Source organism: Leptopilina heterotoma, unplaced genomic scaffold (genome assembly GCF_015476425.1).
Source record: "Leptopilina heterotoma isolate Lh14 unplaced genomic scaffold, ASM1547642v1 Lhet_114, whole genome shotgun sequence".
Lineage (NCBI taxonomy): Eukaryota > Metazoa > Arthropoda > Insecta > Hymenoptera > Figitidae > Leptopilina > Leptopilina heterotoma.
Genome location: NW_025110833.1, coordinates 3,119,693 through 3,139,317, shown reverse-complemented (window position 1 = coordinate 3,139,317; position 19,625 = coordinate 3,119,693). Strand labels below are relative to the sequence as shown.

General features: G+C 23.2%; 1 protein-coding gene across 3 annotated transcripts in view; it reads right to left on the bottom strand.

Moving 5' to 3' along the window:
* LOC122507464 (ankyrin repeat domain-containing protein SOWAHB) overlaps nt 1-19,625 on the bottom strand; it is a 229,485-nt gene that overhangs the window by 66,418 nt on the left and 143,442 nt on the right. For all 3 annotated transcript variants that reach the window (XM_043620195.1, XM_043620187.1, XM_043620203.1), the window contains one exon: nt 19,597-19,599. In XM_043620195.1, the coding sequence (XP_043476130.1) occupies nt 19,597-19,599 (3 nt within the window). The remainder of the gene's footprint in view (nt 1-19,596; nt 19,600-19,625) is intronic.

Sequence of the window (19,625 nt, the reverse complement as noted above, 5' to 3'; positions counted from 1 at the left end):
AAAGAATTCAATTACTTAAAAATTTGTTGATAAAATTCTTTATGGGAATTCAATTTTAAGAATTGAATATTAGAAAAATTGCATTTGTAATTAATTTTTAGTAATATTTCGTCACAAGAATTCAATTATTTTATAAATTAATGAAATTCTTCGCAGAAATTTAATTATTCTCAAGAAATTTATAAAAAATTGTCCTCAACATTTCAATTATCTTTATAAATGAATAGCAAAATTCTTCAACAACATTCAATTATTTTCAGGAATTTTAATAAAATATAAAATTAATAATTGCAAATGATATAATGAAAATTTTACAGAAATTCAATTATTAAAAATAGAATTTGCATACATTTTTTCGAAGAAAAACTTTTTTTTGAAAAAAAATTTGAAACTTTTTTATAAAATTCCTCGCAATAATTCAATTATTTTCATAAATAATAAAACTTATTGCAGAATTTCAATTATTTTTAATGTAATTTTAATTAAATTCCTCGAAAACTGTGATTATTTTTTAAAATTTGATTAAAATTCGTCGAAAGAATTCAATTACTTTAAAAATTTATTTATAAAATTATGTGTAAGAATTCAATTTTAAGAAACATTCAATTATTCAATAAAGTATCTATGTTTGTATTTAAATAATTGAATTCTCTTAAAATTTTCTAATAAAAATTGATTTAAAAATTATTTTCAGTTAAAGTTTTAGATAATAATTGAATTTTGAATAAGTTACCAATAATTGAAAACCCGAAATTTTTAGAAATAATTGAATTTTGTAAAGATTTCAAATTAAAATCTTTGAAAATTTGAATTTTTTATATTTTTAACTAACAATTCTGAAGAATTAATTTTTTTGAAAAAGTTTAATTCAATTTTATTTCGAAATTTTTATTTTCTAATGTATATTTATAATTGAAGAAATTCTAAATAATAGAAATTTTGGAAAATTGAATTGTAAATAAATGAATTTAAAATATCTCAAAAAACTTTTTCAAAAATTGTTAAAATAATTAATTTAAAGTAGAATTTCAGTTAAAATTTTTAGAAAATAATAATGGAATTGAAATGATAAAAATAATTTTGAAAAAATTACAGTAACAATGTTCTTATTATACAAAACAATGATTTTATTTCTCAAGCATTAAAAAAAACAGGAAAAAAAATAAAACAGGAAGAAATCGATTACTCGACTCGGAGTGATTGATATCTTCATGTTTTATAATAATATTTTTTTAAGTTATTAAATTTAAAAAGGTTTGAATTTGAATATTTTGATGAATTTCAATTTTTACGAAAAAATAATAATGATTCAATGTTTATTTACAAAAAGAAGTTATTAATGTTTTCGAATAATTTTACAATTAAAGAAATTGATAAATAATTGTAATAGAACATTTTTTTTAGTAACTAATAATTTTTAGAGTGAATCAGAATATTCTTTAGGATCAGGGAAGAAGTCAAAATTTTGTCCAGAAAGGAGGAGAAGAAGAAGAAAATTAAGAGGAAGTGAAAGTGTACCAACCAATTGACAATTACAAAGAAAAATTAAAATTTTTATAATAAATCTTCTGTCTAAGTGATGAAGAAAAAACACGAATAAGAAACACGAGGATGATATTTACATTCCTCAGAAAGAAAGTTAGTTTTTCTACACACGTGAGACATATATTGACTCTCGAGTTAGTGCAACTCAGTGCATTAGGAAACAGTAAAAGAATTTTCTCATAAAATACCATATTTCCTGGATTTTCCATTGGAGATTTTTTAACGATATAAACTTCTCCGCGCGCCAATATAACGAGATTCGTTTCAAAATCGTGAGAGTGATTCTTTGGCGAGTATACATAACATGTGCGTGACTGCATCACGAATCCAGACAATTACATGGCATACACACGTAGTAATAACGCTTATCAAAAAAGAAACTACCCGGTTGTCTGGAATTTTAATCGGTAACGCCACCTCCAATCTCAATCTTTTATCATCTTAAGAAAGACATTATATTATATTCACGAGTGCGCTATAAACAGCATCCTTGCAGGTCTTGTTAATTTATTTTACGACTTCACAAAATGAAATCCTGTAATTATCTTGTAACTTCATTTTGCAAATTAATTTCGATAACTGTATTTTTCATCATTTTTTTTGTATTCTTTTTTTCATAAATAGAAATTATATTTGTGCCTGTGACGATGGGTAAAGAAGCTAAAAACTATAGATTGTTTTTGACAATTTGAACTTAAGGTTCTTTATTATAATTTAAAAAAAAATCTGAATCGTAACTAAAGATAAAACTGTAATTAATTAATTAATTTTTTAATTAGTTTTTTGCTCTCGAATCAAATTAAATATTCCCAATTACTTTACACCTAATTTCGAAAACGATAATCCATACAATCGGCTAAACATGACAAAAGAAATTTTTGTCATCTCGAGACTTAAATTGAATTTGCGACATAAAAAGTGAGGTACTTTTTAAAAAGTTTTAATTAAGAAACGTGACACGATAAACTGATTGAACAACTTGATCACGGGGATGACACGGGGGAGAGGATAATAAAGTCATTTTGAAAGGGAAGAAATGGCACAGAGAGGATATTCGATTCTTAAGTTGCAAAGCGACACGGGGAAAAACTGTTGGAAGGCCAAGCACGCCTGCTGAGCTTTTTACGAGCTGCGGATTCAGCACCAATTACAAGTCACCACAGTGTGGTGATGGTGGTGGTTCCTATTTCGTCTTAAAGGAGCATTTAGTGGCGACATAAATGTTCTTCCTGCACATTTTTAATTGCACACTTTTATAACACTGCGGGCATTTAATTTCTTGTTCGGAATATAATACCGAACAATAATATTCCATTTAATTCTCCATATACAAAATTTCACGGAGAAAAAAATATATACCTGTAGTTTTATTGTTAGGCAATTTTTTTTCCTTTTTGTGAACGCATCACAGTAAAAGTTTCGACTCATTTCTGGTTATTAAACTGATTTTGATTGGTCAAAATTGCAACTATTAGTAATTTCTCCAAATTTTTTTTGTTTTAATGTTTTATTAAGGGGGAAAGAGCAGTTGTAAAATTCCATTGAAATATGCCTATTTTTAGGTACCATTTTCTCAGCTCCAAATGATTATTTTTTATTAAACTTTTTTTCTGCTGATTTTATAAACAAAGAACTAAAATCTGATCGTTCGATAAAGCCAAATTTTTATTTTTGAATTTTTTGTGCCATTTTGAAAAAATAATTACCAAAAAATGTAAATATATTGAGTAATTATATTTTCAAGTTTGATTCCTTGCGGAAGGAATCCCTGACGCTAAAGAATATTCTGATTACCTCTAAAAATTATTAAATACTCAAAAAAATGTTCTATTACATTTATTTACCAATTTCCTTAATTGTAAAATTATTATTATTATTAATTATTATTATTCAAAAACATAAATAACTTCATTTTCAAATAAATATTTAATCTCCAATTAAAAATATATTAGAAAATAAAAACTTCAAATAGTTTTAAAAAAAATCTAATTAAATTCTTTCAAAAAAAAAAAATTAGTTCCATAGAATTTTTAATTCAAAGTATGAAAAATTCAGATTTTGAAAAATTTTAATTTCATACTTTTACAAAATTCAATTATTTCTAAAAATTGAAATTATTATAATCTAAAACTTTAACTGAAATTAATTTTTAAATTAATTTCTATTAAAAAATTCTACGAGAATTAATTATTTAAAATTTAAATACAGACATAGATAATTTATTGAATAATAGAATGTTTCTGAAAATTTAATTTTTATACATAATTTTATCAAAAAATTTTTAAATAATTGAATTATTTCGACGAATTTTAATGAAATTTTTAAAAATAATTAGTTTTCGAGGAATTTAATTAAAATTATGTTAAAAATAATTGAAATTCTGAAATCAGTTTTATTATTTAAAAAAATTATTAAATTATTGCGAAGAATTTTATAAAAAAGTTTCAAAAAATTGATTGTTTTTCGAAAAAATTTATGCAAATTCTGTTTTTAATAATTGAATTCTTGTGAAATTTTCATTATTTCATTATTTCATTACTTGTGTAGAGCTTTGTCAAAATTGTTTTTAAATAATTGAATTCTTTTAGGAAATTTAATTATTATAGTATATATTATACAAATTATTGAATTAAAAGAATTTTTTGAAAATAATTAAAATTTTGCAATAAGTTTTATTAATTTTTGAACATAATTGAATTTTATTACTTTTGAAAATAATTGAATTCTTGTCATGAATATTGTTATCTATGCAAATTCAATTTTAAATAATGGAATTCCTGTGAAATTTTTGTCATGAATATTGTTATTTGTGCAAATTCAATTTTAAATAATTGAATTCCTGTGAAATTTTTTTTTTGGAAAATAATTGAATATTCGTGTAGAATATTATCAAAATTATAGTTTAATAATTAAATTCTTATGGGAAATTTTATTAAAATAGTAGAATATGAAAATCACTGAGTTAAGAAAAATTTTTGTAAGTAATTGAAATTTTATTATGAATTTTATTAAAATTTTTAAAAATAATTGAATTTTATTAAAATGTTTGAAAATAATTGAATTTTATTACTTTTGAAAGTAATTGAATTCTTGTGATGATTATTGTTATTTATGAAAATTATATTTTAAATAATTAAATTCCTGTGAAATTTTTATTTTCTTGGAGAATAATTGAATATTCGTGTAGAATATTATCAAAATTATAGTTTAATAATTAAATTCTTTTGGGGAATTTGATTAAAATAGTAGAATATTGAAAATCATTGAATTAAGGAAAATTTTTTGAAAATAATTGAATTTTAATCATGAATTTTATTAAAATTTTTTAAAGTACTTTTGAAAATAATTGAATTCTTGTGATGAATACTATTATTTATAAAAATAATTGAATTTTGCAATGAATTTTATTAAAATTCCTGAAAGTAATTTACCTTTTTAAAAACAATTAGCAATTTTAAAAACAATTAGCAAATTTAAAAATAGAATTTAAAAATTTTCAATTACAATTTTTTTTCATAAAAATAAAATATGAATTGGAATTTCAATTTCCCTAACCTGTGGCAACCCTGTTAAAATCTCTCCTCTTGATTCTTCATAATTGCAGTTAATTTTTCAAATTTTATTAAAAGAGAACAAATTTGAAAAATTTTAATTTGAAGACAAAAAGTGGCAGCTGCTTTTTTATATTTTATACGCGTACTGTCTTTATTTTCTTTTAAACAATCTTGTAAAGATAATTGGAAGAGTATTTTATCGAAATTTCAACGAGAAATCTTACTCGATGTTATGAATTGCTTCCGATATTCTCGCAGTTTACTTTAATCGTGTCATTATTTTAATAAACTTAATGACAGACAAACAACTTAATTTGCATGGAAAATCTCAAGGATATTTGTCGTTATGTTGTTGTCAATAAACTTTAAAATAAAATCGACAAGTATTTTAATTTCGCGTTTATTAATCTTTTAGAATTTTATTAATCTTAATACTAATCAATCTATATTATTTTCTTTGATTGTTTTTCTTTTTATTCTCAAATATTTTTTTTTTATTTTTCACTATCTAATGTTTGTCATTTTTTTGTGTTTTTAGTTTTTTATCACTGAATGTTTTTTTATTTCAGAATATTTTTGTTATTTTTTATTCTAGAATAATTTTTTTTTATTCTATTTTTTATTCTAGAGTATGTTGAAATATTTTTCTTTTTGAGAATAATTGCAACTATGTGATTTATGTATTTTCTGTCTTTTTAACATCATTGGTATTTGCTTTGAATAATCCGTATTAGGTTTCAAGCATGTAGTCAACTTTCAACTTTATTTTCTCCCATTTTGCTTCCGAGCGTTTTCTCTTGGTCGGCTAATTCTGTATCATCAGCAAAATTGCTGTAATCGCTCAGCGTAGTGCGAGAGGATCATTTATAATGGCCATTACACGATTAACGTGGTCCTTTCGATAATTGGCTGGATAACGAAGCTCAACAACTTATATAGTGGACAAATAAGAACACGTTCTTTTTTTTATTTAAATAACCATCGTTTTATGCTGCACTCAAGGTAATGAGAGTTTTCATCAGTTTTACTATGGTATTCGTCTGACTTGTACTGGAACTATCTCCTTGAAGTCCCACGATTTTAAAATTCATTCTCGAATTTTAAAATCGAAATTAATATTAAATAAATAAAAAAATTAATTAATAATAATTATTATCAGTAATAATAATTATAATTTGTTATTATTATTTTTGATAATTTTCGACAAAGTTCCTTAAGAATTCAATTTATTATTTATAAAAAAAATTCACCTGAACTATTTATGAAATTCACTTGATTACAATTTAATTTCATGAAATTTCAATAATTTAAAAATTTTTTAATTAAATATATAATTTAAAAATACAACTAATTTAAAAAAAAATTTGAAAAAAAATGTTTCAAAAAACTAACTTCTTCAGAATTTTTAATTAAAAATTTTTACAATTTATTTTCTGAGAGAAACAGAATTTTATTTATTTTATTGTCTTGTTTTATGTGGGATTAAAAAAAAAATTTTTGGAAAATTCATGTCACTTCTGTTCTAATTAGGTTAAATTTTTACTAATTCAAATTTAGAGAATAAATTTTTTTTTATATATTATGTAATATTATTGCAAAAAAATTTAGAAATTTTAATTTACTTTACACACAATTATGCGTTAATATGTGAAATCTTTTCTATTTTAAAAGTTAACATTTCTGTAACTTCTCATAAATTTTTCTGAAGAATTTTTTATTGAAATTTTGTAAAGACAATCGAATTCTTTTGAGTAATTTAATTAAAATTGCATTGAGAATAATCAAATACTTATAAAGAATTTTATGAAAAATTAAAAAAAATTGAATTCTTTCGAGAAATGTTATTAAAAATAATTTAATTCTATAGAGAAATTATTAAAACTTTTAACAAAATAATAATATTGAATCTCATGCAAAAAATTTTATCAAATTTTTAAAAAATTGAATATTTTAGAAGAAATTTATTAAAGTTAAATTTTTTTAAATTTTAAAACAGAAATTATTCACAAAAAAATTTAAAAATAAAAAATTTGTTATTTGCATAATTAACATGATAATAATAAATTAAATACTTTGTTTGGCATGTCAATTTTAATTGAAAATGAAATTCATAATTTTTGAATTTAAACTAAAATTCATTTTTAAATCCATTTTTATTAGAATATTCAACGAGAATTCAATTATTTAAATACAGACATAGATAATTTATTGAATAATTGAATGTTTCTTAAAATTGAATTCTTACACATAATTTTACCAACACATTTTTAAATAATTAAATTCTTTCGACCAATTTTAATCAAATTTTTAAAAATAATTACAGTTTTCGAGGAATTTAATTAAAATTATTATATTAAAAATAATTGAAATTTTTAAAATGAGTTTTATTATTTTTGAAAATAATTGAATTATTGCGAAGAATTTTATAAAAAAGTTTCAAACAATTGATTTTTTTGAATTAATTTATGCAAATTCTATTTTTAATAATTGAATTTCTGTGAAATTTTCATTATTTGAGAAAATAATTGAATATTCGTGTAGAAATTTGTCAAAATTGTTTTTAAATAATTGAATTATTTTGAGAAATTTTATTATTTACATATACAAATTATTGAATTGAGAAAATTTTTTGAAAATAATTGAAATTTTGCAATGAACTTTATTAAAATTTTTGAAAATAATTGAATTCTTGTGATGAATATTGTTATTTATTGAAATTCTATTTTAAGGGCATTTGAACCTTGATGACGTTACACTTTGTGCAAAGCATGTGTGACGTCATCAAGGTTCAAATGCCCTTAAGTAATTGAATTCCTGTGGAATTTTTTTTTTTTTTTGGAAAATTATTAAATGTTTGTGTAGAATATTATCAAAATTATAGTTTAATAATTAAATTCTTTTGGTAAATTTGATTAAAATAGTAGAATATTGAAGATCATTGAGTTTAGAAAAATAGTAACATTTTTAATATTAAAACTATATTCCAATTCATATTTTATTTTTATGGAAAAAAATTTGAATTAAAAAATATACATTCTATTATTTTTAAGATTACGCGCACATTGTTGCTAGTTATTAATTAATTAATTAATTAAATATTCCAATGTGGGACTATTTATCGTTAATTAAATGCCGTACGAGATAAAGAGAGATAAAAAATTCTAGAATAGAGGTCGCACTGCAAAATGGAAATGCTCGACTGCTTTTTGGATTATCTTTTAAATAGGAGAGAAATGTTTTAATGATAAACAAAAATAAATAAATTATATCACTTCCTTAAAATCTTTTATAGTGAGATATGAAAATTCATGGTATTTAATTTCTTCTAATCTTTGGATCTTCGCGTTTCGATGGGAAAACTTGACACTCAGAGCCTTCTGTCGCTCGAGCTGCCAGAAACGTATAAATTAAAAATGTAAATGGACGTCGTTTGAAATAGCGTGCAACACTATGATCCCGATTAAATGTGAGCGATAAAAACAACGGTCGAAAGTCTTTTGCGTTTCACCTCAAAAGTTAGAATGAGATGGAAAAAAAGGTCGGGAAAGAAGATAGAAAACACGACGTTTTTTTCTTTCTTTTTTTTTAAACTTGTTTACACGGTTTCGTGCATTGCCTTTTATATATATATATGTTAGGCTCAAAAGCCGAAAACGGCCAATGGCCGGAAAAAACAGCCAAACCTAGTTTTGGCAAGTGCAATTTTGCCAAAACTAGGTTTGGACGTTTCACTTCGGCCATTGGCCGTTTTAAATTGACGAAAATAGTTTTGGCAAATCGACATTTGCCAAAACTAGGTTTGGACGTTTCATTTCGGCCATTGGCTGTTTTAAATTGACAAAACTAGGTGAGGCATTTCAAATTGTGAGAAAGACCGCTTCGTTATACAATAGGAATATATTTATTTAAAAATGTGTCATTGATTAATACTATTTACAATAAGATGAAATTTCTCTAACAAAAATCCATTGATATTTTGCACATAAAAGTTAATTAAAAAAACTTTTTTAACACTTATTTATTTTTACACAGACTAATTTATCTTTACACAGGCTAATTTACCTTGTTGACGATTTCTTATTTCATACACACAATTATTCAATACAGAAACAATATGTGACCTGGTCTATGAAAAGGGACCTTACGTGCGAAAACAAGTTTTCGAGAAAACAGCAGTTAAAGTTTAACTTAGAAAAACCCTTGTAACTTTTTTTAATATTAATATTTTTTTATCAAGTTAGGCTTATTTTCTTTACCGTGGATTACAGTATCAAAATAAAAAACATACAAGTAATGACAAACATTTTTTAATAATTGTTTATATAAATTAATAACAAACTCCCCAAACATAGAAAAAATAATCTAAGTTTTCTAACTTGCAACAATAAGTACATGCTAATTCTAAACAAATTTCCTATTAATACGGCGGTCTTTCTTTTTCTATTCTTTCTTTCTTTCAATTTCTCACAATTTGAAATGCCTCACCTAGTTTTGCCAAATGTCAAATTGACAAAACCAGTTTTGGCAAATGACAAATTGACAAAACTAGTTTTGGCAAAATTTAAATTGACAAAACTAGTTTTGGACAAATTTAAATTGCCAAAACTAGTTTTGGCAAATGTCGATTTGCCAAAACTAGATTTGTCAATTTAAAACGGCCAATGGCCGAAGTGAAACGTCCAAACCTAGTTTTGGCAAAACTGCACTTGCCAAAACTAGGTTTGGCTGTTTTTTCCGGCCATTGGCCGTTTTCGGCTTTTGAGCCTAACATATATATGGTAAAACAAAATTCACCCGTCCGTAAAAGTTGTATATATGTTCAAGTTCTCTTTTGTTTTCGATAGTAATATATTTACACTGTAAAAAATTTGTGGATTTTTCCCTGAGGTTCCTTGTGGAATATTCCACAAATTCACGGGGAAAAGTATTTTCACTACGATTTTGGGGAATTTTCCACAAATTAGTGAAATTTTGAACAAACTTGGGGAAAAGTGATAAAATATTAGGGAATTTTCTACAAAGCGAAGGGGAAAAAATTTTTCACTACAATTTTGTGCAATTTTTCACATTATAGTGAAGATTTCAACAATATTATAGGGAAATTTGTATATAATTTTAGGGAATTTTCCACATATTAGTAAGAAAATGTCATTTTATGAAAGCTTTGTGGAATTTTCCCAAATTTAATAAAAATTTCCACAAAGTTGAAAAAACTTTTTTAAATTTTATAAAATGGGTTAATTTTTACTAAATTGCATGTACAAAATTATTAACATTTTTACAAAATGTATGATTTAGGGGCTAAAAAATTAAAATTTATATTACAGTGAAATGTTTTTTTATAATACTTCATTAAATTAATGTTTTAAACAAATGAGCTTTGTCTAATTTATAATTTAAATAACAATTTTTACTAGAAAAAGCATTTAGAAGAAATGAAATTAATTAAACTTTACAATTATTATAATTTTAATAATTTAATAATTATATAATAAAAAATACTTTCACTATGAACTACATAAATTTTTTGTTCTACTTATAGTAAAAATTTTATCTTAAAAATACAATTAATACTTTGGTAAAAAATTTTTTAATAAAGCATGTTTAACAAACAATTATAAACTATTTTTCACTTATAAAAAGCATTGCCATAAATAGTTAGGTTTATTAAAAGATATATACTATGGGGGGCCTTAAAATTTTTTTGCTCTTAGTCAAAAGTATAAAATGTTTTGAAGCATTTTCTTATTTTGAAAGATTTGGCACATCTGGTTTGTCTTTGGATGACCAACAATACCTAAGGGTTTCTCGTTGCAAGGGGACGTATTTTATGAGTTTCTCGCAGGACCCGTTTTTTCTTATAAATTTATTTAGCTAGAATGTTTGAGAAATTCTCAAGAAGTCTTCTTCGAAAAGTCTTTCAAGATGATTTTACATGTTAGTTGCTTTTCAGCCTTCGTAAGAGTAAAACCTTGAGTGAAAAAAATATTCAAAGTTATTAAATATATAGTGATGGTTATATGTATAATAGCGAAGTGGACAATTTGACAATATTTAATAATATTCTAGAACGATATTTAAGGATTATTTAAAAATTATTAAAAAGGTAAATAATATTTAAAGATATATTATAATTATATTGTAAGTGTAACATATTGTATCCCAGTAAAAAAAAACTAATTCAAATGAATTGAAACGAATTAACATTTTTGGTAGGCTCCAATTCGTATTTGTCACAAAGCGGGATTCACTCAAGCTCTTTGTATATTCAATTGAATTTAATTCAATATGTACCAATTTGTCCAAACGAATTCGCATTCGAAAGAAATGGCCAAGGAATGCATTGAATTCGTGCTAACGAATTGAAAAAAATTAAAGGCTCAAAACTTGTCCAGTGAATTGGTACGGATAGAAGGTTCGGAAGTTCAATACAGTTTCACGAATTCAGGAAAATTGCATCATGGCTCCAATTCGTATTTGTCACAAAGCGGGATTCACGAAAGCTCTTTGTGAATTCTTTTTAATTCATTTCAATTAGTTTTCGTTTACTGGGATTGTAAAGTTTTTTAAAACTATTTTTGGTTTTATCAAAAAATTTAGTTAGTTATTCATATTTTGCCATATAATGTTAATTTAACAATTGACTTATAGAATTCAATTAATTTTTAATATTTTAGTTAGATAACGTAGTTTAGGTATTTTTTATATTTTAATCAAAATAAAAATTTTTTAATTTATTTTAAAAATATATAAATAAAAATATGAAATATAATATTGAATTAGAAAAGTCATAACCCTATTACTACTATATATTCATAGTTTTTGGTAAATATATTATTGTTCAATTTAATTTTTATGTATTTTTTTGTCAATTGTAAAAGGTAAATAATAATTTATTTTTACAGTATGTTGTTGGACAATCAACCCCCTAAAGGCAATATAAACGGAGAACTTTCGCATTACACAAAGACTATTTGCGATCCGAAAGCAAAAAATTAATTATTAATGTTGTAAAGTTCAGATGTAGTACTTTTAACTGAAGTACTTATCGTTCACTGACAGTACCTAATATAATAAACAGTATTTAAAAAATTTGTTCAAGATTTATTCAACCTTACAAACCAATCTTCCTAAATTTGAAAGGATAAAATTTACTGAAAAATTCTGTACTATTTTACAGTAAAAATATCCCAACGTTCGAAGAGAAAAATTCCATAATAAGTAATTTAAAAGAGAAATTTTCTAAGAATTTACAAGAAAAATTTTCCAAGGTTGCAAAGGGAAGATTCCCCAAGATTTCAAAGGGAACAGTTCCCAAGGATGCAAAGGGAAAATTCCACAAGATTTTAAAGGGAAATTTCCTCGAGTTTCTTGGGGAAAATTCCCCAAGATTTCAAAGGGTAAATTCCTAAAGTTTTTTGGGGAAAATTCCCCAAGATTATAAAGGGAAAATTCCCCAAGGTTTTAAAGGGAAAATTCCACAAGATTTTAAAGGGAAAATTCCTCTAGTTTTCTTGGGGAAAATTCCCCAAGTTTTCTTGGTGGAAATTTACCTTTTTTGGTTAAAATTGCGTCACCAAGATTTTGGGGAATTTTCCCCAAAAATTTTTTACAGTGTATACTCGTATTTATATGACAAATAGAATTTTAAATTCATCTAACCTAATTTAAAAATTTTACTTTTCCTTTCCTTTCAGGAAAAAAGTTTGAAGGCTTGTTTAACATGGGCATAAAATTATGACATTGTGATATTTTATGTTATATGAAAATTAGAATAATTAAGACATTAATTATATATACTTTTAAAATGTGTTTGTTCACATAGGGCAAAGTGTACCAATTACTGCGCAATTCCAGTTAAGACGCTGTTTGAATAAAAAATATGACATAATTCAAGATAAATTTATTTATATTAAATTCTGTCATGTTTTTAATTTTTATTAGTTAAATATAATCTTTAACTTTCGAGATCCTTTATAAATTAAGGGAAATAACATGAAAACATTCAGACAATGAATAAAATATTTATTTACTCCAACGTTTCAAAATCTAAATGATTTCCTCTTCAGGGAGTCTATCCAAAAATATATAGGTACAAAATTAAAATAATAATAAAAATTATATACAAAATTAAAATAATAATAAAAAATAATTTAACAATAAAAAAAATATATATATGAATAATTATCTTACCATCTTACCAAAAAAATAATAATTAAAATAGACGAAGACTTAAATTTTATGCTCTGACGATGGAGTAGAGTCTGGAGTCAAAAAATTATAAAGGAACTTAATATTCATAAAATAAATTTAAAAAAATAAAAGTAATTGAAAAATTAAAAAATAAAACATTGAAAATTAAAAAAAATTTTAATAATTGATAATCAATAATAAAAGAATGGAAATGAGTAACAAATTGAAAATTAATAAAGAATCACTATATAAAAAATTTATAAAAAATTAATGAAAATAATAATACAATTTTGAAAAATTAATAAAAAATATTAAATACAAAATAGTAAAAATTAATAAATAAACATAAATAATCCGTCTTGGTATAAAAACAATAAATAAAAAAAATTACACATAGATAATAATATATAATTAAATAAATAACGATTCACAATACAATAATTTACAATAAAATAAAAATAATTTGTCAAATTAAGTAAAAACGTATTGCAAACTGGAAAGTCAAATTTAAAACTGAACTCCAAACTCTATCGAGTCCTTACAATGAACATTTATTAAAGAGAGAATAATAAATAAAAACAATAAATTAAATAAGAACAGAGACTGAAACTCAATGAGTAAATAAATATTTTATTCATTGTCCGAATGTTTTCGTTTTATTTGCCTTAATTTTTATTAAATTTACAATTTATGAAACTGGCAATTAGTGTTAATAAGATATTTATGTAAAATTTAAGTCATTAAAAATATTGAAATAAATTAAAGTAATTAAAAATTATATAAAATATTAATATTAGCGCAGTATTCTATTACTGCGCGCTTGTATCTATGTCTGTGCTTCAATTACTACTTCTACTTCAATTACTTTAATTATTAAAATAAAATTAATTAAATTGAATAACGTGTATTTAGAGGTTATTTTGCTGACAGTAATTGCGGCAGAATTAAATAAAAAATTGTCAATTACTGCGAAAAGCAATATTCGATCATAAATAATTAAATTAATAATAGTTTATCTTTAAATGAGAATTTTTATGAACGACTGTAATCAAACAGGTTTAAAACGATTTTTTTAATATTCACAAAGAGATATCTACTCTGAGATAATAAATAATAGAATTTTTCATAAAAGCGCAGTAATTGAAGCATGCGCGCAGCAATTTGTATACATTTATCCGAATGGATACAAAAATTAAAAAATGGAAATTTGTGCATTGGGAAAACCATTTATTTGAATCAAATATATTTTGTTTAAATCAAACTAAGGAAATCTTTGCTATACAATCAAACATATTTAAATTTAATTAAAACATATATTTTTTAAAATAAATTATAGTTAATTTTAAATTATACGTAAGGAAAAGTCCATAAAATATGAAGAACAGGAATTATTTTCACTTAGTTCCAGAAAATTGTAAAAATATTACAAATTACAGTAGGGGGAGGGGCAACATTTCCAAAAAATGGGGCTAAAATAGTTTATGATTCACCACTAATCAACATATTTAAATTTCAATTAAAAATAAAATTTTTAAACATATTTTTTAGTTTAAACCAAAACAGAAGATATTTTCGAATAAAATATAATTATTCGTTTAAAAAAATCAAAATAGTATAGATATTTTCTATATATTGTAATTAAACTTATAAATTGACTTTAATTAAACGAAATAGTCTAAAATTATTTTTTTCTATTAGAATTAAATATATTTTCTCAGTGTGACGCCCTCTGAAGAAAGGGATTTAAGAAAAAAAATTACAGGTTATGTTTATAAATTTTACCTTGATTGGCGAATTCAAAAGGTTTTCCGTCCTCTTTTGTTAATTATTAACCATCCTTATTGCTATTTCCTCCGTTTCGAATAATTTTTCTATTGTCGTCTAATTTTTCGATCACTTCATCCTGCCACGTGGTTCGAATTAAAATTTTCACAAGCACTCTTTCTTCTTTAAATTCAATTATAAACTTTATAACACAGATTTTATTGCTTTACTTTTATTTTAAAAAATTGCAAATTTTGATCACTTTCAAAAATAAGAATGAAATAATTTAGAGAAATTAATTGAAATTGGAGTTAAAAGTAATATGAGAACAGTAGAACTGTGATACGCCATTTCGTGTCGACCTCATTGTGGTGGCCATTTTTATTAGTGTCTCTTTTCTGAAAAATGCTCGGGAAAAAGATAGAAAAATAGAAAAATCAATATGGCTGACACAACGAGGTCATTACCACGTGGTCCAATTTTTAATTGTTTTACTTTTTTAAAATATATTCCGAAAAGAGATAGAAATATAGAAAATCAAAATGGCTGACATAACGAGGTGTTACTACCACGTGGTCTCAAATTTAAGTAGGTTACGTGCCACCGATGGCGCTGACTGCTTACTCTGTCGGTAATAGACGCCTCAAAAATTTAGTTAAATTTAATATTAAATCAAATATTTAATTAAAATTGGTTCAATCCTAATTGTTTACACATAATTTCTAGTAATTTTAAATATACTCCAAACTTATACTCCAAATATTTTAATTTAATAATTTTAGAAGAAAGTGAAATACATTTAAATTGTACCATGATTCCTGGCGGGAAATTCAAATTAAATAATTAATTTATTCATTACTTAATAATTATTTTAATCTAAGATAATTTACCTAGATTCGTCAAAGGTCCTCTAGATTAATTAAAATTAATTTAATGAGGAAAAAAATTAGTCACATTTTAATTCCTAGAATAACTCCAAATAATAATTTTCACCGATCACCGTCGACGCCAACTTCTTCATGTGTACATAAATTGTATCCAATTTATAAATCGTTAATGTCAAAATAACCTAATTTTAATTTCCGATATATAATATACATTCGAAAGTTATAAATTCAAAAAGAAGTGTTATGAAAATTTATTCGAGGAAGTAAAGATGAAATTTCGCATAAATGAGTTTGCGGTGTTTGATATTACGTGTTGTGTGCCAGGTAGAATTCGAATTTCGTTTATTATTAATTTTGAGATCCGCGACGGGGTACTGGACCCCCGCGAGTGTGTCAGCAATGGGATGGTCCAGCTTTCGTTTTGACTGGACCAAAACGAAACTCCCCTTGAGACAATGGACGCCCGTGGCGCTGATGTCTCCGACGACGTCTGGGACCCCCGTAGGGTTGGGGGCGCCATTCACCATGCAGTTATATAGAGATGTCAGTTATATTCCACCCCCCCCCCCTCTGACCCCTCGGGTATTAAATTTAAAAAATTTCATACTGAATATTGCGGAAGATTTTTCGGAAGTTGATACCTCAGTTTTGTATAAAAAGAATATCACTTTCTTTCACTTAACTTAATTTAACCTGTTTAACTTAACCTCTCGTTGCATCTTTCTTCAGTGGTTTCTCTTAAGTAAAGAGGTTACTTGCATCTTTCTTCAGTGGTCTCTTTTAAGTAAAGAGGTAAAAGTAAATAAAAAGTGGGAAGTAATAAAGTAACAACCTCACTATGCAGGGTTGCCACGCTTTTACTCATTTGAAATTCCCTGACTTTTCCAGGTTAAAAACGGGATTTTCCCGGGGTTTTTTTTTTACTAAATTAAATTATTCGAAAATATCAATATCTTCTTTTTTAAATAAATATATAATCATTATTATTTTTCCAACGGAATTAAAATTATTTTCAAAATATTTAAATTCAAACCTTTATAAAACATGAAGAAATCGAAGCACTCCGAGTCTTCGACTCGGAGTGATCAATTTCTTCATGTTTTATTATAATTAAAGATAACAGAATCATTATTTTATATTATAAGAATATTATTACTGTAACTTCTTCAAAACAATTTACATCATTTCAATTCAATTATTTTCCAACTAAAATTCTTCTCTAAATCAATTATTTTTAAATTTTTAATAATTTTTTAAAAAATTCTTTGAGAATTTTAAAATCTAATTTTACAATTCAATTTTACGAAATTTCGATATTCGATTATTAGAAAATTCTTCAATCAAATATATATATTAGAAAATAAAAACTTCAAATAGTTTCAAAAAAATTCAATTAAATTTTTTCAAAAAAATTAGTTCTATAAAATAAATAATTAAAATTATGAAACTTTTTCAAAATTCATGATCCTAAAGTTCTGAACGTTCAAATGAACGAAATTTATTTATTTCTTCTTTAATTTAAATATTTATTACAATAATTTTTTGTTGATATGAAGAAAATTGAATTATAAAGTTTCTAAGTGTAAAATTTAAGTTTTTAATTTTTATTGCGAACGGTAATTTATAAAAATATTTCTAATAAAAAGTGTTTCGTTCATTTGAACGTTCAATTATTTAAATACAAAAATAAATAATTTATTTGATAATAGAATGTTTCTCAAAAAATTAAATTTTAATAAAGAATTTTATTAAAAAAATGTTTAAATAATAAATTCTTTTGACGAATTAAAAATTTTTAATACAATTTTTAAAAATAATTTAATTTTTCTAGAAATTCGATTAAAATTGTTTAAAAAATATGTAAATCCTATAAAAAATTTGATTTTTCTTAAATATTTGAATTATTGCAAAGAAATTTATAAAAAATTTGTAAAGAATTGAATTTCCGTGAAATTTTCATTATTTATGACAGTTTATTTAAAATAATTAAACGTTTGCGTAGAATTTTATTACTTTTGAAAATAATTGATTTTCTGCAATAATTTGTAACTTCTTCAAAATTCAATTATTTTTGTGTATTTAACTAAAGTTCTTTTATAAATCCATTATTTTTAATAACTAGTTAAATATATATTAAACTATTTAACGAATTTCAACAGAATTGGAAAATTAAAATTATTCTTCAAAAAAATTAGTTCTATAAAATTAACAATGAAAATTATGAAAAATTCAAATTTTCAAAGATTTTAATTTGAAACCTCTACAAAATTGTATTTAAAAATTCACGCTATAATGCTTTTAATATTCAATTATTATTATCTAAAAATTTATTTATTTATTTATGTAAAATGTAAATGTATAAAAGGGGTTTATAATTTAAATTATAAACTAATTTTTATTAGAAAATTCTACGAGAATTCAATTATTTAAATATATAAATAAATTATTTATTTAATAATTGAATCTTTCTCACAATTGAATTCTAATAAAGAATGTTATTAAAAAAATTCTTAAACAATTGCATTCTTTTGACGAATTTCAATAAAATTTTTAAGAATAATTACATTTTTCGACGAATTCGATTAAAATTGTATTAAAAATAATTAAATCTCTGTAAAAAAAATTTGATTATTTATAATAATTGAATTATTGTGAAGAAATTTATAAAAAAATTTTAATAATTTAATTGCTTATGAAATATTTATTATTTATGAAAATAATTTAATTTTTGCGTAACATTTTATTAAATTTTTTTTATTAATTGAATTGTTTTGTAAAAGTTTATTAAATTAGTAGATATTAAAAACCACTGACTTGAGGAAATTTTTTTGAAAATAATTGAAATTTTGCGAAGAATTTTATTAAAATTTTTGAAAATAATTAAATTCTTAAGAAGAATTGTATTGAAAATAATTAAATTGTATAGGAAATTTTCATTAAAATTGCAATTTTATTAACTAAATCTTGTAAAAAAGTTGGTTGAAATTTTTTTAAATAATAGAATTTTTAAAAGAATTTTATTTAAATTTTTCGAAATAATTGAAATTTTATTATTTATACCTAAAGAGAATTAAAATTTTTGAACATAATTGGATTTCTGCGAAGAATTTTATTACTTTTGAAAGTAATTGAATTTCTCCAATCATTTGTAACTTCTCTAAAATTTAATTTTTTTACTGTTTTTATAATTAAAGTTTAGAAGAATTTGAATTATTAAAATTTTTCAAAAATTTAAGTTCTTTAAAATTTGTAATAAAATTTTTGAGTAATAATTTTATATGATAGTTATTTAAGAATTAAGTTCTTTTCCAGGTTTTTTTCAAGGTTAATAAAATTCCTTAAAATTTCCAGGTTAATTGCTAAGTGACAATTCACTTCACTGCTACCTTCGGAATTTTTATTTGCGAACTGTATGAATTTCGCAACTAAAAATTCCAAAGGTGTCAGTTAAGTTAATATCAACTTTCAGGAAAGTCAAAAATTCAAAAATAGGAGACAATATTTCTTATAAAGTCCCAGTAATTTCTACACTTGCAGTAATTGGTACACTTACCCTAATAATTCATCAAGAAAACTAATTTATCAATTATCAATCAAAATTCTCTAAAAACAAATCAAGTTTTTTTTTGTAATAAAAAATAGAAAATACTCACGCCCTGAATAATTGCAGTGTAATGTTGTC